This window comes from Antechinus flavipes, chromosome 2, assembly GCF_016432865.1.
Source record: "Antechinus flavipes isolate AdamAnt ecotype Samford, QLD, Australia chromosome 2, AdamAnt_v2, whole genome shotgun sequence".
NCBI lineage: Eukaryota > Metazoa > Chordata > Mammalia > Dasyuromorphia > Dasyuridae > Antechinus > Antechinus flavipes.
Genome location: NC_067399.1, coordinates 629306856 through 629329395, shown reverse-complemented (window position 1 = coordinate 629329395; position 22540 = coordinate 629306856). Strand labels below are relative to the sequence as shown.

Below are 22540 nucleotides of genomic sequence, written 5' to 3'. Positions count from 1 at the left end.
ATGATATTAGTTATAAAATAAAGAAGACTAAAACTAAACTGCTAAAATACCTAATCTATGTTAACATGTTGTCTGAGCTTATAAATGTAATAATGAGGTGCCTTTCTCTTTATAAACAGAGTTCTTTGTTTTACTAACAGCTCAGCCACTCAAAGAAAATCTTTGAACTGTGAAACCCCTTCCACAATGTCGTTTTTAAAATACCTTCCATTTAAAATGCATTAAGCTTCTTAAGGAAATAAATATTGGAACCAAGAAAAGGAATGTCTGTACTATGAAAAATAGAGGCTATATCTATAACATAATGAAGAAAAAAAAAGAATCTCTCCTCTGCTTGCTGAGAATAGGGCCTGTTTCAAGAGATGTCCTGGGAAATCTATTCATTTCCCAGTTCAGGAGACAGTGGTGATTCATGCTAAGAAATTCCTCTTATCTGAAGTAAACCCAGCCAAAACGGGACACTCTAGCATAGAGACATCCCTTTCTGCATCTAGCCAGGAGACAACACTTCTAGTTCCAGGCCTTGTGTTTTATTCACTCTGCCATTGAGCTGCCCCTCTCCAGGACCCAAGCTCTTGGAGGCATAAATCTGAGAAGTTATAATCTGATAAGGGAAATAATATGTAGACACACATATACAACCCTGGAATATATAGAAGAATGTGATAATGATCATCAGAGAGGTATAAACTAAGTGCTTCAGAAATTCAGAAGAAAAAAGGGATACTTTTGACTGGAAGAAATCAGGGAAGGCTTAATGGATGAGGTGACTTTTGAGTTGGGCTTCTAAGGTTGGCTTGGAACTGTGTGGAATAGAGAGATAAGGTGAAGAATTTACAGGAATGTGTGAATTCTTTTTCTGTATTTTATTTTCATTATTTCTGTGTTTCCCCTATGACCTGTATAATTTACCTAACCAGAGATGATGACATTTATTCTTGTTCAATGTTATCAATATTTAGACTATTAGTTTAAACGCAGTCAGCTCGGTAATCTGAAGTTTGAAGGTCTGATTGATGATTCTTCTCGGAACTAGGGAAACAAAACATTCCATTCTAATCTGCCTTTGGCACCAATGTTTAACATTCAATTAGGGGAAGAGGGCACCTATTTCTCAATGCTCCCCAACTTATGATGTAATCCTTTATAACAGAACCTATAAAAGCTATATATCTTTACTAATTCTTTAGAATTTAGGTTATTTATTAATAAACAACCTTTCTGCTTTCTACTGAGTGATCTCTGCGTAGTCATTTTGGGTAAGGGTCTTCTACATCCCTCACAGTACCATATAGTTGGAAATGGAGAAACTATTCTGAGTAAAGAGACGAACCATGGGGATCAGAAATTGTGGCCTATGTATAAGAAATCTTGAGTAGTGTAGTTTGGCTGATACACGAAGGGGAGTTTTGAGAGGTACGGAACCACGTCAGAAAATCTTGAGTTTGGACTCATATTCTAATTACAACTAACCAATGTCAATCATGAAAGACAGTGTGGGGCAGTGGGCAGTGAGCTGGGTTTGGAGTTAGGAAGACCAGAACCCCTGGAAGACCAGAACCTCTGGAATTTAGCTATATGACCATGGACTACAGTCATTTAACTTACAGGCAACTGAGCAGTGCCTGAAGCAAATCATAAAGATCATTAAAATCAATGGTTCTCAAAGTGTGGTGCAGTGAATCCTGGAGGGTCTCTGAAATCCTTTCAGAGAGTCCACAAATTCAAAATTAGTTTTTTTTTTCTATTTATGATAAATATCTATTACGTAACCCACATAAACAAAAACTCTTTGGACATATTCTCAATAGTTGTTAATACCGTAAAGCTACTGAGGAAAAGAGTTTGAGAACCACTGATTAAGATACTCATCATTTTTAGAAAGAGGAGCCCTAAACTGGTCTCAAGGGCTTCCTCACTTGCTGTTTTCCTTTATAGAGTGAGCGTGGTCCTGTGCAGTGGAAACCTTAGCCTGCCCCTCTTACAGCAATGCATCCAGAGGGCCCTGACCCTGGATAGCCAGACCTGCAAGTTCTCTCTCTGGATACCTGACAATGCAAGGGACATGGCCAAGCTGCTGGAGGTTCTTGACCGAGAGGTAGTAAGGTAATTTCAGAGTTTGCTCTAGATGACTAAGTCTTTGTCAGAGTCTGTGCTGGGTGATAGAGTTGCTCTCTTAGGAAAGAGAGAAATCAAGGGGACTTAATAAACAAATGGAAAGGGAAAAGGAGATTTAGGACCCAGGGTAGAGATTAGAATCCTAAAAAGCTTGGATTAGCCAAATAGCTTCACTTCCTCAGGCTAAAGAATTATGCAGATTTCAGGGGAAATCTTGATTTTAAAATCAGTTTTTATCCTGAGGCAGTTAGAATCTAAAAGGGCTTTCCTTCCCAAGAGTTTTAAGTTAAATGAAGGGTCTTTGCATCTCTTAAAGTAGAAAAGTACTTTCTCTTTGCCATGCTTTGTGCTAAAGGTTGCACAGACCAGCTGAAACTTTTTCTTGCCCGCAAAGAATTCATTTTCTACTAGGCCTTCAGAACAATTGGAAATTTAATAAGATAATGCTCAGTAGAGAAGGATTGAATTGGAAGAAGCCGGTTTTCCTTAGAAGAAATGGTCACTTTTATTATTCCCTAATCAGGGGTTCTTAAACTTTTTCTACTCATGGTTCCCTTTCTCCCTGAGAAATTTTAGGCAATCCTGGATATATAGATATATAAAATAGATAAATAAATCAAATATTTATTGATGATAATCATAATTTTGTGACCCTCACATTTAGTTATGCAACCCTGTATATCACAACTCAGTTTAAGAAGCTTTGTCCTAGGCCAAGTAGGAGAAATTGAACTATTAGGAGCATATCTTAAAGTTTTAGGTCACCCTTCCAAGAAATATAATCTACTCAGAAAGTGGTCTTTGGGAATTATAGGGATGGAATTTAAAGGGAGGAGGAGGGTACATAAGAAGGAACAAGAGAAACTGTAGAATTATAGATTTGCAGCTGGAAGAGACTTTAGGAGTCCCATAATTCCATATTTCTCATTTTAAAGATGAGGGACCTAAAGCCCAGAGAAAGGAACTGCATTGTCTGATGTCATACAGGTAGCAGAAGCGGGATTTAAGCCATGGTTCACTGATTTGAAAGTCAATGTTCTTTGCATTGCTCAATGCATAATATGCAAGTATCTTTCAAGCTTAAAAAAAAGGAAGCTAATCATGATATTTGTGGAACTATGTATAGAAGAACTGCACATGTTTAACATATATTGGATCACTTGCTGACTGGCAAGTCAGCTGAGGTGCTGGAAGGAAGGGAGAGAAAAAAATTAAAACACAGAGCTTTGTAGTGGTGAATGTCGAAAATTATCCATGTATATATTTTGAAAATAAAAAGCTTTAGTTAAAAAGTAAATATTTTCAATGTTTACTCAAATGTAAAAATAAAATAAAAAGGAGACTAATGGACTATGAGAACCACTGTCACAAGCCTCTAAGTAGAAATATAGATTAAGCGGGTCAGAGAGATAATATATTGTAATAGAACACTGTTTGGGAGTTTTAAGACATTCTAAAAAGAGATGTTTCTAATGCCCCTACTTCCTACCAGCTGTTTGACTGGCAAGTCATGCAACTTTGGGTTTGGTCAACTTTTCAACAGTGGCTCACTACCTTGCAGATAAGGCTCAAAGAAAGACAGGAGGTTAGTCTTTTGTCAAAAGTATTACCAACAGTGAAATAAGAGCTCTGCTTGCAATGTCAGTGGCAAGGCCCAGTTGGAAAGCAGAAGAGAGAGACAGTATTGTCATCTGGCTGTTGACTTAGTCATGGTGTAGTTGTGACTATTCATTTAAGGACAGTCATGGAGCACCTCAGTGCATTTTTCTGTATGACTCTCTGTATCTTTTAGGGTGCTGGACATTCAGAAGGAACATGGATTTATGACCTCTAAGCTCTTCATGACAAAGGTAAGAAAGATAGGATTGGTAGGCATCCTAAAGATGGATGATTTCTGAGCAGTACTTGCCAATAGCTTGCTAATTCAATCAAGGGATAGAAATATACCACCAGTTCCATTGTGTCCTAAATTCTATTCTATTATTCCTAAGAGAAAAGGTTCTTGATCTGGATTAAATGACTTGGAGTTTTTTATTTTTAATTTTAAACACTTTTCATATCTTTTGTTTTTAACATAACTTTCATCTCCAAGTGTAGCTTGAAAAATATGTGTATTTACATGTATCTGTATAAATATGTGTGTGTGCAGATATATGTCTTTATATGTGTATTTATATGTGTTTATCCATATATATTCTCCCCTTCCCTATTTATATGTATCTGTATAAATGTGTGTGTGTCTGTGTGTGTGTGTGTCCATATATGTTCTCTCCTTCTCTATTCAGAGAATAATCCCTTGAAACAAAAAATAAGAAAGAGAAAAATAGAAGGGAAATCATTAATGTTAGCAAACATATCAACTGAGTCTGAGTTCTTTACCCATCTTTTGCAAAGGAAAGGGAGAGGTATATTTTCTCTTTTGTTATAAACATAAATCAGTCATTATAATTATACAATGTTAATTTTCATGTTGTTGTTTCCATTGACATTGTATTCAGTGAGTATGTTGTTTTTGATAGAACTAATCTACTCTAGATCAGTTTACATAAGTCTTCCCATGCTTCTCTGAATTCTTTTATAGAAGTGACATAGCAATATTCCATTCTATTTTATGTAACACAATCTGCTTCGTCATTCTGTATTCCATGGCCATCTACTCTGTAGAAATCCTGAGTTCTGATCTCAGCTTTGCTATTAGCTAAGTATGGGTGACCTTGGGTAAACTCTTTCTTCCATACCACATTGACACCATTGGTCCAAGAAAGCCGGGTTTTTTTTTTCCCCCTACAAGAGATAGGAAATAGATACGCAGAAAAAAGTTAAAGTTGCCTGCTAGGAGTATTCTTGTTGACTTGTTTGGTTAAATATAGCTTTTAAAAGAAGAAAGAAAGAAAGAAAGAAAGAAAGAAAGAAAGAAAGAAAGAAAGAAAGAAAGAAAGAAAGAAAGAAAGAAAGAAAGAAAGGAAGAAAGGAAGGAAGGAAGGAAGGAAGGAAGGAAGGAAGGAAGGAAGGAAGGAAGGAAGGAAGGAAAGAAGAAAGGAAGGAAAGAAGGAAAGAAGGAAGAAAGAAAGGAAGGAAAAAGAAAAGAAGAAAAGAAGGAAAGAAGAAAAAGAGAAAAAAGAAAAAGAGAAAGAAAGAGGAAAACATTCAAATCTGGTTGACTTTTTTTTTTCTTGTACAAGATACATAATAGAATGTATCACATAGGGACAATATATTATTCTTTCTCATGCTCACAAAGTAGACAATGTCTCCTTGGTATCCTCAACAACTTTATGGATAGAGTGCTGAGTTTGGAATCAGAAAGACTTATCTTCCCGAGTTCAAATCTGACCTCAAATATTTACTGTCTGTGTGGCCCTGGGCAAATTACTTAATCTTGTTTGCCATGGCAAACCATACTCTAGTATCTCTCCCAAATGGAGTCATAGAGAGTAGGACATGACTAAAAACAATTAAATAAATGATTAAATAAAACAACAACAAAGAATAAACATCATTTACCTTGTTTACACTGTCCAAAAAAGTGATGCATCAAGCAGTACTCCAGAGGAAAATTAATGAGAGAATTTATAAAATTGATACCAAAAACAAGTGGAACAGAAAATGAAGGCACTACTGAGCTATAGAAGATTGTTGTCATTAATCTCAGAGATTTCTTTTTAATTAAGAAAGGCAATTGAAAATTATGCTTGGTACAATGGGAAAAGCTGAGTCAGTACATCTCGGTGTGCATCATTGTTCTTCTAATTCATTGCGCCTTCAGACAAATTATTTGTATCTCTATGGGTCTCCACTTTCTCATTTGTAAAATGATAGTATGTAAGATTCCCTGTCTGTAAGATGTAGGATTCCCATGGGCTTGCTTTCCTTCTTCCTCTTTCCCTACATATCAACATCCTCTTTATTCCACTTTGCAAGCTAATTTTATTTCTTTGAAGAGTTGCTTGCCCCCTCCCCCTCTTTCTGAGTTTCCTCTTACATAAAATGAGATTGAATTTACTGGCCTTTGAAATCTTTTCCAGTTCCAGATATGAAATTCTATAGTTCATAGCTTTTTAAGAATGCTACCCTTTCCTCATAAATACATCAGGAAATAGAGCAAACTCTACTCCCATTTTACAGCTTACAACTGGATTTGCATCCAGGTCTTATGACTCTTGGGACAAATCATGAGAATGTAATGTTTCCAATCAGGAAAACAAGGAAAGCTGGAAAGAGTGGCAATGGTTTTCCAAGCTGTGATAGTCCTAGGCAAAATATGGTTCCCATGCCTCTACTCTCTTTTTCAGCAGTCACCAGCATCATGATCAAATAAGAATAAATGTTCAGATACACATTGTGTTGTGTGGAACACCACAGAGACAAAAGAAATAAGCACATCTTGGAGAGATAAAAGAAGAGGAAAGGAAATGTAAGGAGGGGATATGGGATAATAATGGTGCTTGAGAATTATGAGGCAGAAATGTTAAATCTCACCTCTCACTTCCTGAAAAACCAAGCAAATTACATCACCATCGGGTCTGTTTGCTTCTCTATAAAAATGGGAAGAAGAATGGCTAATGGTCTATCACATGTACAAGACTCAAGTGTTTAATGCCTTAGGAGCAAAAGGATAATGGAACTGACTAGTATTAAGAAACTTGACCAGCATATTCAAATACACTAAGACCATGCAAAGTGTCTATTTAAAAACTTCATAGCTAGGTCTGTGAATTTTGATGAAAAACCTGTCCTCTCTCTTTTACCCTAGGTCACCTGTGTTACTGAGACTAGAGACAAGCAACAAGCAACTCAGCTCCGGAATGCCCTCTTAGAACGCTACCCATCCCTGGAGTGGATGTAGCAGTGAGGGAAAATTACATCACTAACACTAGTTACAGAAGCCCTTATGGTTGTAGACCCCTCGTGGCCAGAGCAGGAGGTGGGCTTGTGAAAAGCAGTGGCAAAAAAAAATGCTGAGGGAATATCCATAGAGTGTAAATGAAAAGAAGGCAGAGATCACAATGTTGTAGAATGGGAAAGCATTCAGTTTGGAGTCAGAAGTTCGAAACCTGGCTCGGTTACTTACCACTTGTGACCATTCTAAGAGAGTCATAACCTCTGTGGGTTGAAAGTTCCTTATCTGCAAAAATAATATTTAAGACCTCAATTCAGATTGGACTGTGTGCATATAAACATTTCCTGCAGCACCTAGTGTAGTGCTCTGCCCACAACAGAAGCTTAATAAATGTTGGTTGAATCAATGAATGAAGTTTCTGTAAGGTCATTGGAAAACTTAAGTTGCGTAGCAATTCTAAAATTGTCCTATTTGCAATAAAAACCACTAGTCAGAGCTCTGAACCAAAGGTACTTTATTGAAGAGTCCATGACCTCCAGTAATGATGTCGATCTCAGATCTTCCTCATGATCCGAGACACTTGCTCTAGAGCCTTAGTTTTTATAGTGCTTGATATCCAGGCAATACAGGTGAAGCAGACCAAGAATAGAGTTTATTGGGGGATTGAGATTGCCCTTGACCCTCTAGGAGGGTCTACCCAAAATACAAATTCCCTTGATTGACAAATAGCTAGTGAGCAGATCTTATCAGGCATATCTAGACCTTTCTGAAGGTCCTACCAAGTCAATGAGCGCACCCATAGGCTAAGCTGATAAATATGTCAAAACAGCTATATGGGCCAATAGATCCATAGAAAGGCAGGCTGCAAGCCAGCAACCAGAGTCACTCATTGACCAGATGTTCATAGTCCTCTCCCTAAGTTGAGAAAGAGATGTAAGAAGACAAAGTGAAAACAAAAATAGCTGGGGGGCTTTCTGTGTAAATTGAGTTCCCTCTACCTAGCTGACCTTAAATTACCATAAAAAGGAAAAACAAGGGTGGAGATCCTCTAGTCGGCTTCCTATGATTAAGAAAGTGAATTTAGAACCTGCAGTTCACAGCTCTGTCGTCCACTATCAGAACTCCTATCAAACCGATTAATACTGATTGGAAATAAACAGAGATCCAATAAGCCATCTATCACATTCCCACCTTTGATCCAAAAAAAGGGTAGATGTTCTATGGATTATCGCAATTTAGGTGTATAGAAGGCACTTCTTTATGAGAACCAAAGGGGGCAATTAGCAGTGTAAGGGGGGAAAAAAAGAGATTGATTGAAGCATTGAAAAGAGGCATTAGAGGTAGTCCCCTTTGGTAAATAAATCTTACAATGGCATAATCCCTTTCTTAGTAACCCATTTCCTTTTGTGTGTTTTTTTGAGTTCATTATACCTAAGGTTCAGACATCTCATCATATACAGTTACCTGGTTTCTGATACTGATGTAATGTTCTGGGGCTCTGGGGACTTATCCTCTTAGGCACATGTGAATGGGTGGGGTCTTAGAGTAGCTTCTAGTGTAATTACTTCTTCAATTCTGTCACTTGTAGAGATCCCCCTTTCTGTTAATAAATCTTAATTCAAGACAACTTTGCCATGACAATAAAGTGAGGTAGTGAAAGCTAGCTCAAACATAATAGCATTAATATGAATAACAAATGAAAACGCCAGAGAATCTACAATTTTTGGCATATATAATTATCTAATTTTTGTTATTATCTTTTATAAACAAAATTAATTTTCAAAATATTCCCCTCAAAGTAGGATGGGAGTCTGCTAAAGAACTAATAACACTTTTTATAAGGAAATGAATTCATTTAAAAGTTACAAAGCAGCTGCAATTGTCAGAAAAAGCTCTGGTGTGGGATACATAAGATTGAGTAATCAGTTTCATGACAGTGCATATTATATAAGTTGTTTATAATAAAACACATTCACTTTTCAAGAAATGTTCAATGTCCAGATGGTAATAATAAATCCAATTAAATTGGCTTTTTCCATTTAGATAACACAAGAAATTCCATAAATAACTCTTCTCCAAGGAAACTGCACTAAAATTCTTTTCTTCAAACCAAAATGGAAGATGTTTTCATTTTAGATTTAATTAGAACAATAACTTAATTCCATAAACTTTCCCACTAATACCCAATTATTCTCATATTAATTTTAGAAAGGACTAAAATTCTAGGCTAAATCATTGAAAATGTATACCTCTATCTTATTATAGTAGCTCAGAAGTGCTTCAGTATTAGCCTATAGATAAAAGATTCTATCTTGTGTTCACACTGATGACCTTTCATGAATATAGAAACTTGCCATAGAATGATAAAGAGGGTATAGTTACAGTGAGGGGGAAAAATACTGAGCTAAATTAATGTCACTTCCAGAAAAGATAGCCAATTGTGCTGACAAAATGGTACAAGTAAGCTCAGACTTTTAACCAGGTGGGAAAATCATTCAAGAGAAAATCAAGTCAGGAGAGTTCTACCTATGCTAATGCTAAAAATTAACTTTCTCCACCTTTTCTTGAGACCAAACTCCACTTGAAGTAGTTTGCAGATATTCTTGTTGCTTTCTGGTTTCATAGATCATTGGCTCAATAGGATTTCTTGATAATCATATAGTTGGTGAAAACTCTGGTACCAGAGTGTGGCTTTAGAACTAAATAATTCAGTCTTGCTCACTGTTTGCCTTGGTCATCATAGTTTTTTCCTGAAGTGTTCAAGAAGAGGTAATAGCTAATGTGATAATACACAAGCTGGTTAAAACTTACACAAGTTGGACAAGAGTCTGTTATGCAAGTTGCCACTTTTTTCTATTATCTATTATCGCTTTCCCCCCGACCCTCCATTAATAAACTAAAAAAGAATACCTGGTAATAGAAACTCTGGGAAGGAGTAGCTTACCTTCCTCAATCAACTAGACCTAAGAGACCTGTTTATCATTATTACCCTTCTATTCCCACTTCACTCAACATCATTGTGTAGGGACAGGATGCTATTGTTTTAACGAGAGTTAGGAATTATACCCATATTTAGTAATACAAGTTCACACATACACACAGTAAATTTTTGGATTCAGGGTTTAAGCTCATGATTCTCCAGATAATCTGTTGGCATATTTATCCACTTTGGCCAGAAGACAGTTTCTCAAACGCCAGTGCTACAAAGTTTCACCATATCCTGTCAGCAGGGTTGTTAAAATTTTACAACTCACAAAAACGTTGGAACAGGATTTTGTCACTTATTTCTCCCAATTGCAAGTTATTTCAGGTTCACCAAATCATAGAAAGCCATTTATGTTATAAGGCCTAAATTTTTTTTTTCACGTAATAGCTCTTTCTAGGCCACTTTAAAAATTGTTTTAAGGAATTTCAAAGGTCTATTTTCAGAAACACTTTAAAATGTTTAATCTATGACTTTTCAGTTAGAATTTGCATTCCTGAAACAAAGCAGCAAATTTGTTAATTTTTCATGCTAATTAGGAAAAGTATCTATATCTAATTGAAATCCTACACAATTCGGGCATTATGCTTCTCTCAACAATTCTGGGAGATTGCATACAAAGACAATAAATTCTTCTAATTTACTACAATAAAATTTTTAGCCCAATAAATTGACATAATTGTTATTGGCAGTACTTAAATTTCAATTTCTTAAAAACAATAATTATTTTTAGTTAGTTCATCTCAAAAATTTGTGGTAACACTCCCAATTCCCCTTTATTGCTTTTTAATTTCTTTAAATTACCCAAAGATCCAAATCAATGCCTTTAAATTTTCTAAATTGCTAAATTTTGAATTCCAAATTTTCTAATTCCTTTCCTCCCTCCCTCATTGAAAAAGCAAACAATTTGATATACATACATATTATACATGTGCAGATATGCTAAACATATTTCTACATTACATTAGTAATATAAAATAAACACAGACCAAAACCCTCCAAGAAAAACAAAGCAAAAAAAAAAAAAGTTTGTTTCAATCTGCATTCAGATTCCATCAATTCTCTTTTTGGACATGTATAGCATTTTTCACCATGAGTTCTTTGGAATTGTCTTATATTGTTGTATTGGTTAAAATAGCTAAGTGATTCACAATTGACTATTGTACAATGTTGCTGTTAATTGTGTACAATGTTCTCCTGGTTTTACATATCTCACTTTGCATTAGTTCATATAAGTCTTTCCAGGTTTTGTGAGAGCATCCTGCTCATCACCCACACACACAAATATTCACATACAAGTATATACATGCACACACACATATATAATATTGTATCAATCATAGACCACAACTTGTTCAGTCATTCCTTCTTGATAGGCATCTCCCCCCAATCTCTAATACTTTGTCACCACTAAAAGAACCACTCCCCCCAATCTCTAATACTTTGTCACCACTAAAAGAACCACTATAAATTTTTATGTACACACATGTCTTTTTACTTTATAAAACATATTTTTGGAATACATACCTAGTAATGGTATTGCTGGTTCAAAGTGTATGCCCTTTTTGGGCATAGTTCTCAACTGTTCTCCAATATGGTTGAATCAGTTAATAACTCCACCAATAGTTCATTATCATCCTCTTCAATATTTGTCATTTTCTTTTTCTGTCATATAAGACAATCTGACAGGTATAAGGTAGTACCTCAGAATTGTTTCAATTTCCATTTCTCTAATCAATAGTGATTTTGAACATTTTTTCCATGGATTATAGATAGATTTGATTATTTCATCTGAAAACTATTTATATCCTTTGATCATCTATCAATTGGAGAATACTTTTTATTTTCCCCAATTTTCCATATATTTGAGAAATGGGTCTTTATCAGAGAAATTTACTGGAAACTTCCCTCCTCCCCATAGTTATGATTACTGTGTATTTTCCTCCATGCCATTCCCCCCAACATTTGTCCTTCTCTCTGTCCTTTCATCCTGTCCATCCTCAAAAATGTTTTGCTTCTAATAACCACCTCCCTCACTCTGCCCTCCTTTTTATCATGCTTTCCCTCTCAATCCCCTTTCCCTTCTAAGATATTAGAATTTTGTTAGTCTCTTGATCAATCAACTAGACACTGCAGTGTAACTCAGGAATAGGCATGTGATTCCATGGTTTTTTTCTCTGGTCTGGTTCACACTGGCAGTTTGGGATTCTCAGGAATAGAACACTAAACTACTAGATCATTCTTGAAATTCTCTAAGCATTCTACACATTCTTAACTACTTATTATAGTTCTTCATGAGTTCTCATCAATATGCTTTTCATTTATACAATTACAATTACATTAACTCTTATTTAATAATAGGGGAAAGCAAGAATAATTGAGGCATTACAGTTACTCAATATAAAACAAATATAGTAACAATAAGTACATTACAGTTCATATATAAATCAACAATATATTTAGCATCTGTGGTGGAAAACAGGCACTATGCTTAGAGACTTAGCATATGAATAAGGAAAATTCACATGCTCAATGCAACTCACAATTCCAGTCTAAAAATCACAAGTTCCATGATCTTGTTCTGATAATTAAATAATAAATTTAAAAGGAATTATCAGAACAAAATAGCAAAATCACCTCTCTTTTATTAATCAATTAGCTCTGATAATTTAACCTCGGTTAATTAAAGTCATTTATTAAATAGAGAAACTTCTTTTTCCATAAGTTTTTACTCATTTCTCTATCTCTAAAAACTCTCTAATCTGACTTGACTAAACAACAAGTGTATTGGTGCTATAATTTATTTAATAAGTTAACAAATGATAAAACAAAAATAGTAATTACTTATAATTTATCAATTGTGTTCTGGGCTACATCTGACTTAATTCACTCTCCTAGTAGTTTAGATTAAGTAATAAGATGAAATGAAATATTTGCAAGTCATTCAACAGTTAACAAAAAGGACATTATTTTAGCTATAGTTGGGGAATGCTATTTGACAATGATATACATTGAGTACTTGAAGAATTGACTTAATTGATTGACATTTCCATGCCTCTGAGTTGCCTATTATGATCCAATAGCCAAGCTTTAAAGGAGCTTTACTCCTCTTGATTGTTTTGTACTCAGGATACCAGGAAGTATCCCTTCAGACCTTCTGTGTATTCAAAAGTTATAGAGTTAAGAAAAAAGGAAGGTCCTGGGAGAGCATTGCATCTTTTCTGTGGGTTTGAAAAGGAGAAGAGAAGGTAAGTAAAAAAGAACACACTAGTGTAAAAAGGAGGAGGGAGTGGGCTTGAGAAGAAGAGTACAGAAACTTGGAGGAAGAAAAGCAGATAGGCTTCAGATGAACTTCACTTATCTGAAAAGGACAAAGGATTGAACACATGCACCCATGCATGGTTTGATGCAAAGGTACATCAGACTTAACAGGGAAATCAAGAAGGAAGATAGTATAAGGGAGTTAAATAGAAACAAATCATATTTCCTGATCTTGATCATAGAAGTAATACAGTCAGCAATATCAGATATGAATACTTAGAATCATTTTTATTCATTTCAAAAAAGAGCCTTAAGATAACGGTACTTCAATGTGAGAGAGTTGCTTCCCCAGCCCACCACCCTACCATCCTCTCTCCATGTAATCACAAGGAGATGTTTGTGTGTTTTGGCTGAAAACTGGTTGTTAGAAAACTAAGGAATCCTTATATAGTTAAGTTGAAAATGCAATTCTGAGAGTTCAAGGCAGTTTAGGATGGGAAAGATTTTGTGGGGAAAGAACATTGTTTATATTGGAGGGTAGAAGTGGGGTTGGGAGAAAGAGATTTTATTTTTTCCTCATTCCCCACCCCCATTGCTCATCAGAGCTATTTGTCCCATAGGATAGGTTAAATGCATTAGGGAGTAGAAATCCATACCCTCCAAACAGCTTTAAGAAGAGAATTTTTGGTAGCAGAAGTATACCAGCTTTGTAATCAAGAGAGATCTAGCTCCCAAAATAGAGATTCAAGTTGCAGAAAGAAGCAGGTTTTAGGACTAGCTAAGCAAGTGATTTAACAGAAGCTGTGAAGACAAGAGGCTGTGTGAGAACTCTATGAGGAATGAGCACACTAGTATCTTGAGTTGTCTTGGCCATATAATCTATGTGTTCCTTGCTGCCATATAATCTATGTGTTCCTTGCTATAAATATATTATTTGTTCTCACTTTTCTTATAGATGTTTTTGTGGGAGAGTACAACGCAGATTTTTTTAAAGGAGGGACTTGTTTGGGGTGTTTTCACTATGTCATTTTAATGTTTTTGTTTTGAGTTAATTGTGTCTACTATTAAAGGACAGCACACTGATGGAGGCTTGCTTGATATAGATGTAGGAGCCTGGAACCTACACTACTAAAGGTAGTATTCATTAATTGCTCTGAAGATCCAACTTTGTGTGAGTGCAATGACTATATAAGCAAAATGGAGAATGATTAAGAACTTATAAAGTTTGATTTTTCCTCTTTAATATATACCTTAATAACTTGGAAGTTTAGTCTAAGTGCCATGTGTCCCATTTGCCCTTTCCCCTCAAATACCCTTGTTTTTGGCACACATATTTCTTTCTTTTCTGAATTCAGCCTGCTTATCATTTCTTTTTTTTTTTTTATCTTTTTTTTCTTTTATTGTCCTTAATCATATGTAAAAATATCATTTTTAGTACATGTACACTCATTTTTAAAAAACATTTCCTTATGAATCATTCTGGAAGAGAAAAATCAGAACAAAAGGGAAAAATAAAAATAGAAGAAAAAGAAAAAAAATGAACATAGCATATGTTGATTTACATTCAGTCTCTATAGTTTTCTTTCTGGATGCAGATGACATTTTTAAAATCCAAAAGTTTATTGGAATTGTCTTGAATCACTGAACTGCTGAAAAGAATCAAGTTTGTCATAGTTCCATAATCTTGCTGTTGCTGTATACAGTGTTTTTCTGGTTCTGTTTGTTTCACTCAGCATTTGTTTATGTAAAGCTTTCCAGGCCTTTCTAAAATCAATTTATTCATCATTTTTTTATAAAACTGATATTCCATTACATTCATATGCCATAACTTACTCAGTCATTCTCCAATTGGTAGGCATCTACTCTTTTTTCAATTCTTTGCCACCAGAAAAAGAGCTGCTGCAAACATTTTTGCACATATGGGTCCATTTCCCACTCTTATGATTTATTTGGGATATAGACCCAGCAGCAGCACTGCTGAATTAAAAAATCATGCACAGTCTTATAGCTCTTTGTGTTATAGTTCCAAATTGCTTTCCAGAATGGCTGGATCGGTTCATAAATCTACCAATGATGGCATTTTAGTCAATCTGAGAGGTGTGAAGTGGTACCTCAGAGTTGTTTTAATTTACATTTCTCCAGCCAATAATGATGTAGACCATTTTTTTTTCCATGTGACTTTAAATGGCTTTAATTTCTTCCTCTGAAAATTGTTTGTTCATATCTTTTGACCATTAATCAATTGGAGAATAACCTGTATTCTTATAAATTTGAGTCAGTTCTCTCTATATTTTAGAAACGAATCCTTTATTTCACATGTTTAATCTATGTCTGATTGCTCGCTGTCTTGGGGAGGAAATGCATGAGGGAGGGAGAAAAATTTGGAATATAAATCTCATAAAAATGAATATTGGACACTATGTGTTTAGAAAAAAAAAACAAAATACTATTGAGGAAAAAAAATAACAGCAAAAGGCTAAGAACAGATTTTTTATTTCCTTTTTTTCTTTCACTTTTTCTTTCTTTTAAATTTAATGTAATCAAAATTATCCATTTTGTATTCACTAGTTTTCTAGTTTTTCTGTGGTCATAAATTCCTCCCTTTTCCACAGATCTGACAGGTTTCTTTCTGAAAGATATTTCAAATACATGGAGAAACTTAATAAAGGATTTACTATTTTGAATTCCAGTGTAGTAGCAATTCCTAAAGAGATATTAGACATGTAGATGGGCCAGGCTCTATGTTAAGTATTGCGAATACAAATATGAAAAAGAGAGAAAATTGTACAACAAAACCAATGCAGACATGATTAGACGGGAAGAATAAATTGGGAAAATTTTTTACATTCAAGGGTTATAAAAGCCTCATTTCTGCAATATATAGAGAATTGACTCAAATTTATAGGATTTCAAGGCATTATTCAATTGATAAATTGTCAAAGGATAGGAACAGATAATTTTCAGATAAGGAAATTAAAACCATTTCTAGTCCCATAAAAAGGTGCTAGCCATTACTGGCTAGTGAAATATAAATTAAGACAACTCTGAGGTATCATTCACACCTCTCAGATTGGCTAAGACGAAAGGAAAAGATAATGATGAATGTTGGAGGGGAATGATGAATGGGAAAATTGGGACACTTTGTTGGTGGTGTTTTTAACTGATTCAACTATTCTGGAAAGCAATTTGAAACTATGGCCAAAGGGCTGTGTTTCTACTGGGCTTTGTATCCCAAAAAGACCAATAAAGAAGGGGAAAGAATTCATGTGCAAAAATGTTTGTAGAAGCACTTTTTGTGGTAGCAAAGAATTAGAAAATGGGTAGCTACCCATCAATTGGGGAATGGCTGAACAAACTATGGTATATGAATATTATGGAATATTATTGTTTTATAAGAAATGATTAGCAGAATGATTTTCAAAGAGGCCTGGAGGGACTTACATGAACTGATACTAAGTGGAAAGAGCGGAACCAGGAGATCATTTTACATGGCAACAAGAAAACTATAGGACGATTAATTCTGATGGACGTGGCTCTTTCCAACAATGAGATGATTTAAACCAGTTCCAATTGATCAACAACAAAGAGAGTCATCTATACCCAGAGAGAGGACTATGGGAACTGAATGTTCCCATAAAACAACATTGAATTTCCTCTCTTTCTGTTGTTGTTTGCTTACATTTTTGTTTCTTTCTCATTTTTTCTTTTTTTGATCTGATCTTTCTTGTGTATCATGATGTTTATGGAAATAAGAATAGAAGAATTGCACATATTTAACATATATTGGATTACTTGCCCTCTAGAAGAGATGGGGGAAGAGAGGGAAAAATTAGAACACAGCATTTTGTAGAGATGAATGTTGAAAATTACTCATGTATATATTTTGAAAATAAAAACTTTGTTAAAAAAAAAAAGATAGACAATCCCTGATTTCAATCAATCAATAAGCATTTATTAAGCATCTCCTAAGTGCCAGGCAGAGTTCCAAGCACTCAGGATACAAAGAGGCAAAAGACAATCCCTGCTTTCAAAGAAATTTACAATCAAATGGGAAGGGAGAGATAACACACAAAAGGAATCCGAAAAGTTCCGTACAGCAAAAGGTGGGATGGTATTATTAGAGCAGTCCAGAAGTGCTATTGGGTGGGAAATAAATGGTTACCCTGGGCCTTTTCCTTAAATGGGATTTTTTTTTTTTTTTGAGAGGAGTTCTCCACCCTCTAAATCAGAGGGAAGGCCCTTAGGGGCCTTAGGTGCTGATGAAGTAAAAATTCTAGGGCTAAAGATAAATAGGTTCCTAGGATAGAATATAGCCAGATGGGGACATTTTATACACAATTAAGTATTAGCTGACTTTCTAACCCTGAAAAGACCATGGTAACTATTTCAATTTTGCTCTTGCTTTTTCAAAAGAGACAATGACAAGAAGGTGGAAAAAATATCGGATTTTATGTCAAAGGCTCTAAGTTGGAGATCCTGTTTGGTGCCTGTGGCATATTGAATAAGAAGCCCCTCTGTTTAGGCTTAGTTTCCTCATAGTAACATAACTTTCTTTAATTTCTAAAATCCCAATTTGCCTCACTTTTCCCCAAGAACACAGAGTATATCCTCTAACCTCAATCAGACATATTCTAAATGTCTGCTATTAATCTTAAGACTAAGATGAGTAAGAGAGTTTATATAGATTAACACAGATCCACTACTGGAAAAAGAAGAACACATGAAGACTGCCATGTTCAATATTTTAAATGATGACACAAATACAATTTCTTGATAATAGTTTTATGTTAGAAAAAGGAATAAAATTATTCTCAACTATCCTATGCTTTTTTAAAAAAGTTTTTTCCTCAAATGTCTCCTTTGTAGATATACTATTTGCTAAATAACCAGAGTTCAAGGGAAATTTTTATTGAACAGTATGTTATAAACACTTTTAAATATTGTAAATTTTCTAAAGTGAACTCTAACACTAGAGGTTGTGTTATTTATTTCATTTTATAATTAATTTCAGAACATGTAACAATTATACAAATAGTATTTTACAAATATTAGAATATTAATTTTTAATTTGTTTTTCTTTCCTGTGCAATATACCATTTAATAAAGTGGCATTTTGTAAAAAGTTACCATTTTTAAAAAGCTTTTCCAAATTGCAGAGAAATCTATAAACCCTAAAACTGTTATTTTGTGTCTCCTAGCTCAGTGAGAAGTAATGGAAACTAATCCAACATCTAATGTCATATTATGATACAAATAATATTTATTTTAAAAGCATAGTGAGGAACATATAAATACACCCGTGATTTGTAAATAAAGCTCTTTGAGTGGCAAGAGGAAAAAACAGGATGCCAGAGGGATGAATCAGTAGTATTTTATTACTATGAGAACAACAGGTCAAATCACATTAAGATTTTCTCATATGAAGCAATTTTTTTTAATTGAAGCTTTTTATTTTTAAAATTTATGCAAGGATAATTTATCACCACTAACCCTTAAAAAACCTTGTGTTCCAATTACCTCATTTCTTCCCATCTCCTCCCCTAGATGTCAAATAATCTAATATGTGTTAAACATGGTACAAATATATGTAAATCCACACATATTTATACAATTATCTTACTGCACAAGAAAAATCAGATCAAAAAGGAAAAAAATGAGAAAGAGAATAAAATTCAAGGAAACAACAATAAAAGAAGTGAAAATGCTATGTTGTGATCCACACTCAGTTCCCACAGATCTTTCTCTGAGTGTAGATGGCTCTCATCATAAGATCATTGGAATTGGCTTGAATTATCTCATTGTTAAGAGTCACATCCATCAGAATCAATTATTGTATAACCTTGCTGTTTCTGTGTACAATGATCTCCTGGTTTTGCTCATTTTAAAATCAGTTCATGTAAGTCTCTCCAGGCCTCTCTGAAATCATTCTGCTGATCATTTCTTATAGAACAATAATATTACATAACATTCCTATACCATAACTTATTCAGTTTTTTTAAGCATAAAATAACAACAAAAAATTGTAAAATGTTTGCTTCTGTATAATGTAATCATAATCAAAAGAGGAAGTCCTAAGTTAGATCACAATACTAAAAAGCCATTCAATTCAATTGTATTATATATTCCAAATTCCCTTATGAACTTGACATGGAATTACAAGGGAAGGATTCTGAACAAAGAGTGAAAACTGAAATTGTGAATTATATGGCAAAAAAATATACAAACACATTTATTTCTCAAATACCAACTTTATGCAAAAGTTGTTCAAAGTTGTACAATAGCTTATGCAAACATAGAACTTTACAGACATTGTCATTTGATTTTCATACTAATCCTAAAGAAGAGTAAGTTTTATGTTTTGTTGTTTTAGTGCAAGTATTATCCCATTTTACAAATAGGAAATTGAATTTCTTTTATTATTATTATTATTATTTTATTATAGCTTTTTAATTACAAAACATATGCATGGGTAACTTTTCATCATTGACTTTTTTGAAACCTTTTGTTCCAACTTTTCTCCTCCTTCCTCCCACCCCCCTCCCCAAGATAGCAGATAGACCAATACATGTTAAATATGTTAAAGTATACATTAAATACAATATATGTACACATATATACACAGTTATCTTGCTGCACAGGAAAAATAGGACTTAGAAAGAATGTAAAAATAACCTGAGAAGGAAAATAAAAATGCAAACAAACAATTACAGATAGAGTGGAAATGCTATGTTGTGGTCTATATTCAAGCAAATTGAGTTTCAAAGAAAACCTTAAAATTGCTTGCCAAAGGCAACACTAATAAGTAGAACTGGAAGCAAAAAATAGGTTTAATGTACTATAACAACCTTTATTGTCCTCAGCCTCAACAAATTTTGATATCTAGTAGGGGAGAGAAGACTTAGGTACAAATGACATTAACATTTGGAAGTGATGAATCATCCAAATGAATAATACAATGTAAGTGATATAGAAGCTTAGGGAAGGAAATAATCATTTTCTTGAAGGTAGGGAGATCTGCAAAGTAAGATTTCAAAAGGCAAAGGAAGAAAGGTAGAATTTTCACAAGGCAAATGTGAGAGGGCTACCATTTCAAGATCTAAGGAGATCACATATATGAAAAACTTTGTAAATTGAAAGTGCCAGATAAATGCTATTCAGTGAACAAAGGCAGGAAAGCAAAATAACATTTTAGGAAACAAAGTAATTCTAGGTATTTGGAATATAAAGTTATAAGAGAAAATAGTGAGTGATGAAATCTAAAAAATGAAGTAGGGACCAAATCATTGAATGATAGGCTAATATATTCTATTCTATTCTATTCCATATTCTATATTCATTGGGGAACTAATGAAGGCTTTGAGAGGGGAAGGTTGACCTGATTAATGGGAGTCTAAATTGAAGTTTTCTTAGTTGAAAGAAAAGGAGGACTAGAAAAAGACATTAACTACTTATTGGACTTGAGGATTAAGAAAGGAAAAGGAGTTAGAGATGACTCCACCATCTCTAAAAGTGATGACTATTAATGGAAGTGCCATAAATAGAAATAAGGAAACCTTAAGAAATATAAGGAGTGGTTCCCTTTAGGTATTTGAAATCTGAAGGGCTGTCATATGGAAAAAAGCATTAGAGCAGTCTGCTTGGCTAACAGGGAAGGCAAAAGAAGGCAATTGGAAAAAGGTTGATTTCAATTCCATGAAAGGAAAGACTTCCTAACAATTAGACCTCTCAGAATAAACTTAATTATCTCAGGAAGAAGTGAGTTAACCTCACTGGAGGTTTCTCAAGTTAAAGTTGGATATTCATTGTTTACTTTTAGGATATTCAAGAAGAGATTTTTCAACACATACATACACATGTATATAGATTATAACACTAGAAATGAATACAACACTAAAAGGCTTTAAAGTATTAGTCAAATACTCAATCCAAGCAACAATAATCATATTTTTTCAAATGCTTGAGATCACTAAAAATTGGATAAATTCAAAATGAAATAATCCTGAGGTTCTACCTAATAGCTATCAGATTGGCATAAAATACACACACACACACACACACACACACACATACACACACACACACATACACATACAGGAAAATGACAGATGTTGGAACACAAGCACCCTTTTCTTTTGCTGATAGTTAGGAATTGGTTCTGCCATTTTGAAAAGTAATTTGCGATTATGCTTCATTTTTTAAAAAAATTGTGCCTACTCTTTGATCCAGAAATTCCATTTTTACACATATTCTCTAAAGAGATTTATTTCTTTAAAAATAGATTTAATTAAAAAAAAAACCCTTATAGAGAAAGGGATCTGTATGTGCAAAATTGTTTGTGGCAGCCCTTTTTGTAGTGGCTAGAAGCTGGAAATTGAGGGGATGCCCACCAATTGGAGAATGGCTGAATAAATTGTGATATATGAATGTTATGGAATAATATTATTCTGTAAGAAATGACCAGCAGGATGATTTCAGAGAGATCTGGAGAGACTTATTTAAACTGATGCTAAGTGAAATGAGCAGAACCAGGAGATCATTATACACTTCAACAACAATACTACATGATGATCAATTCTGATGGACGTGGCTCTCTTCAACGATGAGAGGATCCAAATCAGTCCCAGTTGATCTGTAATGAACAGAACCAGCTACTCCCAGAGAAAGAACACTGGGAAATGAGTGTGGACCACAGCATAACATGTCTACTCTTTCTGTTACTGTTTACTTGCATTTTGGTTTTTTTCTTCTTAGGTTATTTTTACCTTCTTTCTAAATCCGATCTTTCCTGTGCAACAAGATAACTGTATAAATATGTATACATATATTGTATTTAATATATACTTTAACATATTTAACATGTATGGGACTGTTGTGAGTTCAAATGTTGGAGTTCTTGTTCTTCTCAAATATCTCCAAATCCAAAGGTTCTGTCCTTCAGCCTCTGCCTCTGCTTTCTTCAGCTTCCAACCAGCACAGAGATGGAATGAATCTCTTGTCTCCTTCACTTGGAGCTCGGCTAGCTTTCTGGTGAGTCTTTCAGATCAGCTTGGTCTCAGTGGGGGAAGTGCAGGAGCCCAGCCATCAACCACAGTGGTGTGAGATGAAGATGAATCTAGTTGTCCACTGAACTCTCCACTCGTAGCTTTATCCTCTGAAAACTCTTCTTCTGCCACCAGCCAGCCAAGTGGAAAATATTCTCCCTTGCCTCAGAGAGAGGGCTTCTGCAGTAATTCTGCTGAAATCTCCCAAAGTGCTCTCTCTCTGCACCAGAGTGCTCCTCTCCAACCAGCTGAACTCTCTTCTGCCACCAGCCAGCCAAGTGGAAAATATTCTGGAAT

General features: G+C 34.5%; 1 protein-coding gene across 1 annotated transcript in view; it reads left to right on the top strand.

Moving 5' to 3' along the window:
* LOC127546963 (L-threonine dehydratase catabolic TdcB-like) overlaps positions 1-7364 on the top strand; it is a 35034-nt gene extending 27670 nt beyond the window's left edge. The window contains exons 10-12 of the mRNA XM_051973835.1: positions 1939-2106; positions 3911-3968; positions 6872-7364. Coding sequence (XP_051829795.1) covers positions 1939-2106; positions 3911-3968; positions 6872-6964 — 319 coding nt within the window. The 3' untranslated portion in view covers positions 6965-7364. The remainder of the gene's footprint in view (positions 1-1938; positions 2107-3910; positions 3969-6871) is intronic.
* The last annotated feature ends 15176 nt before the right edge of the window (positions 7365-22540 follow it).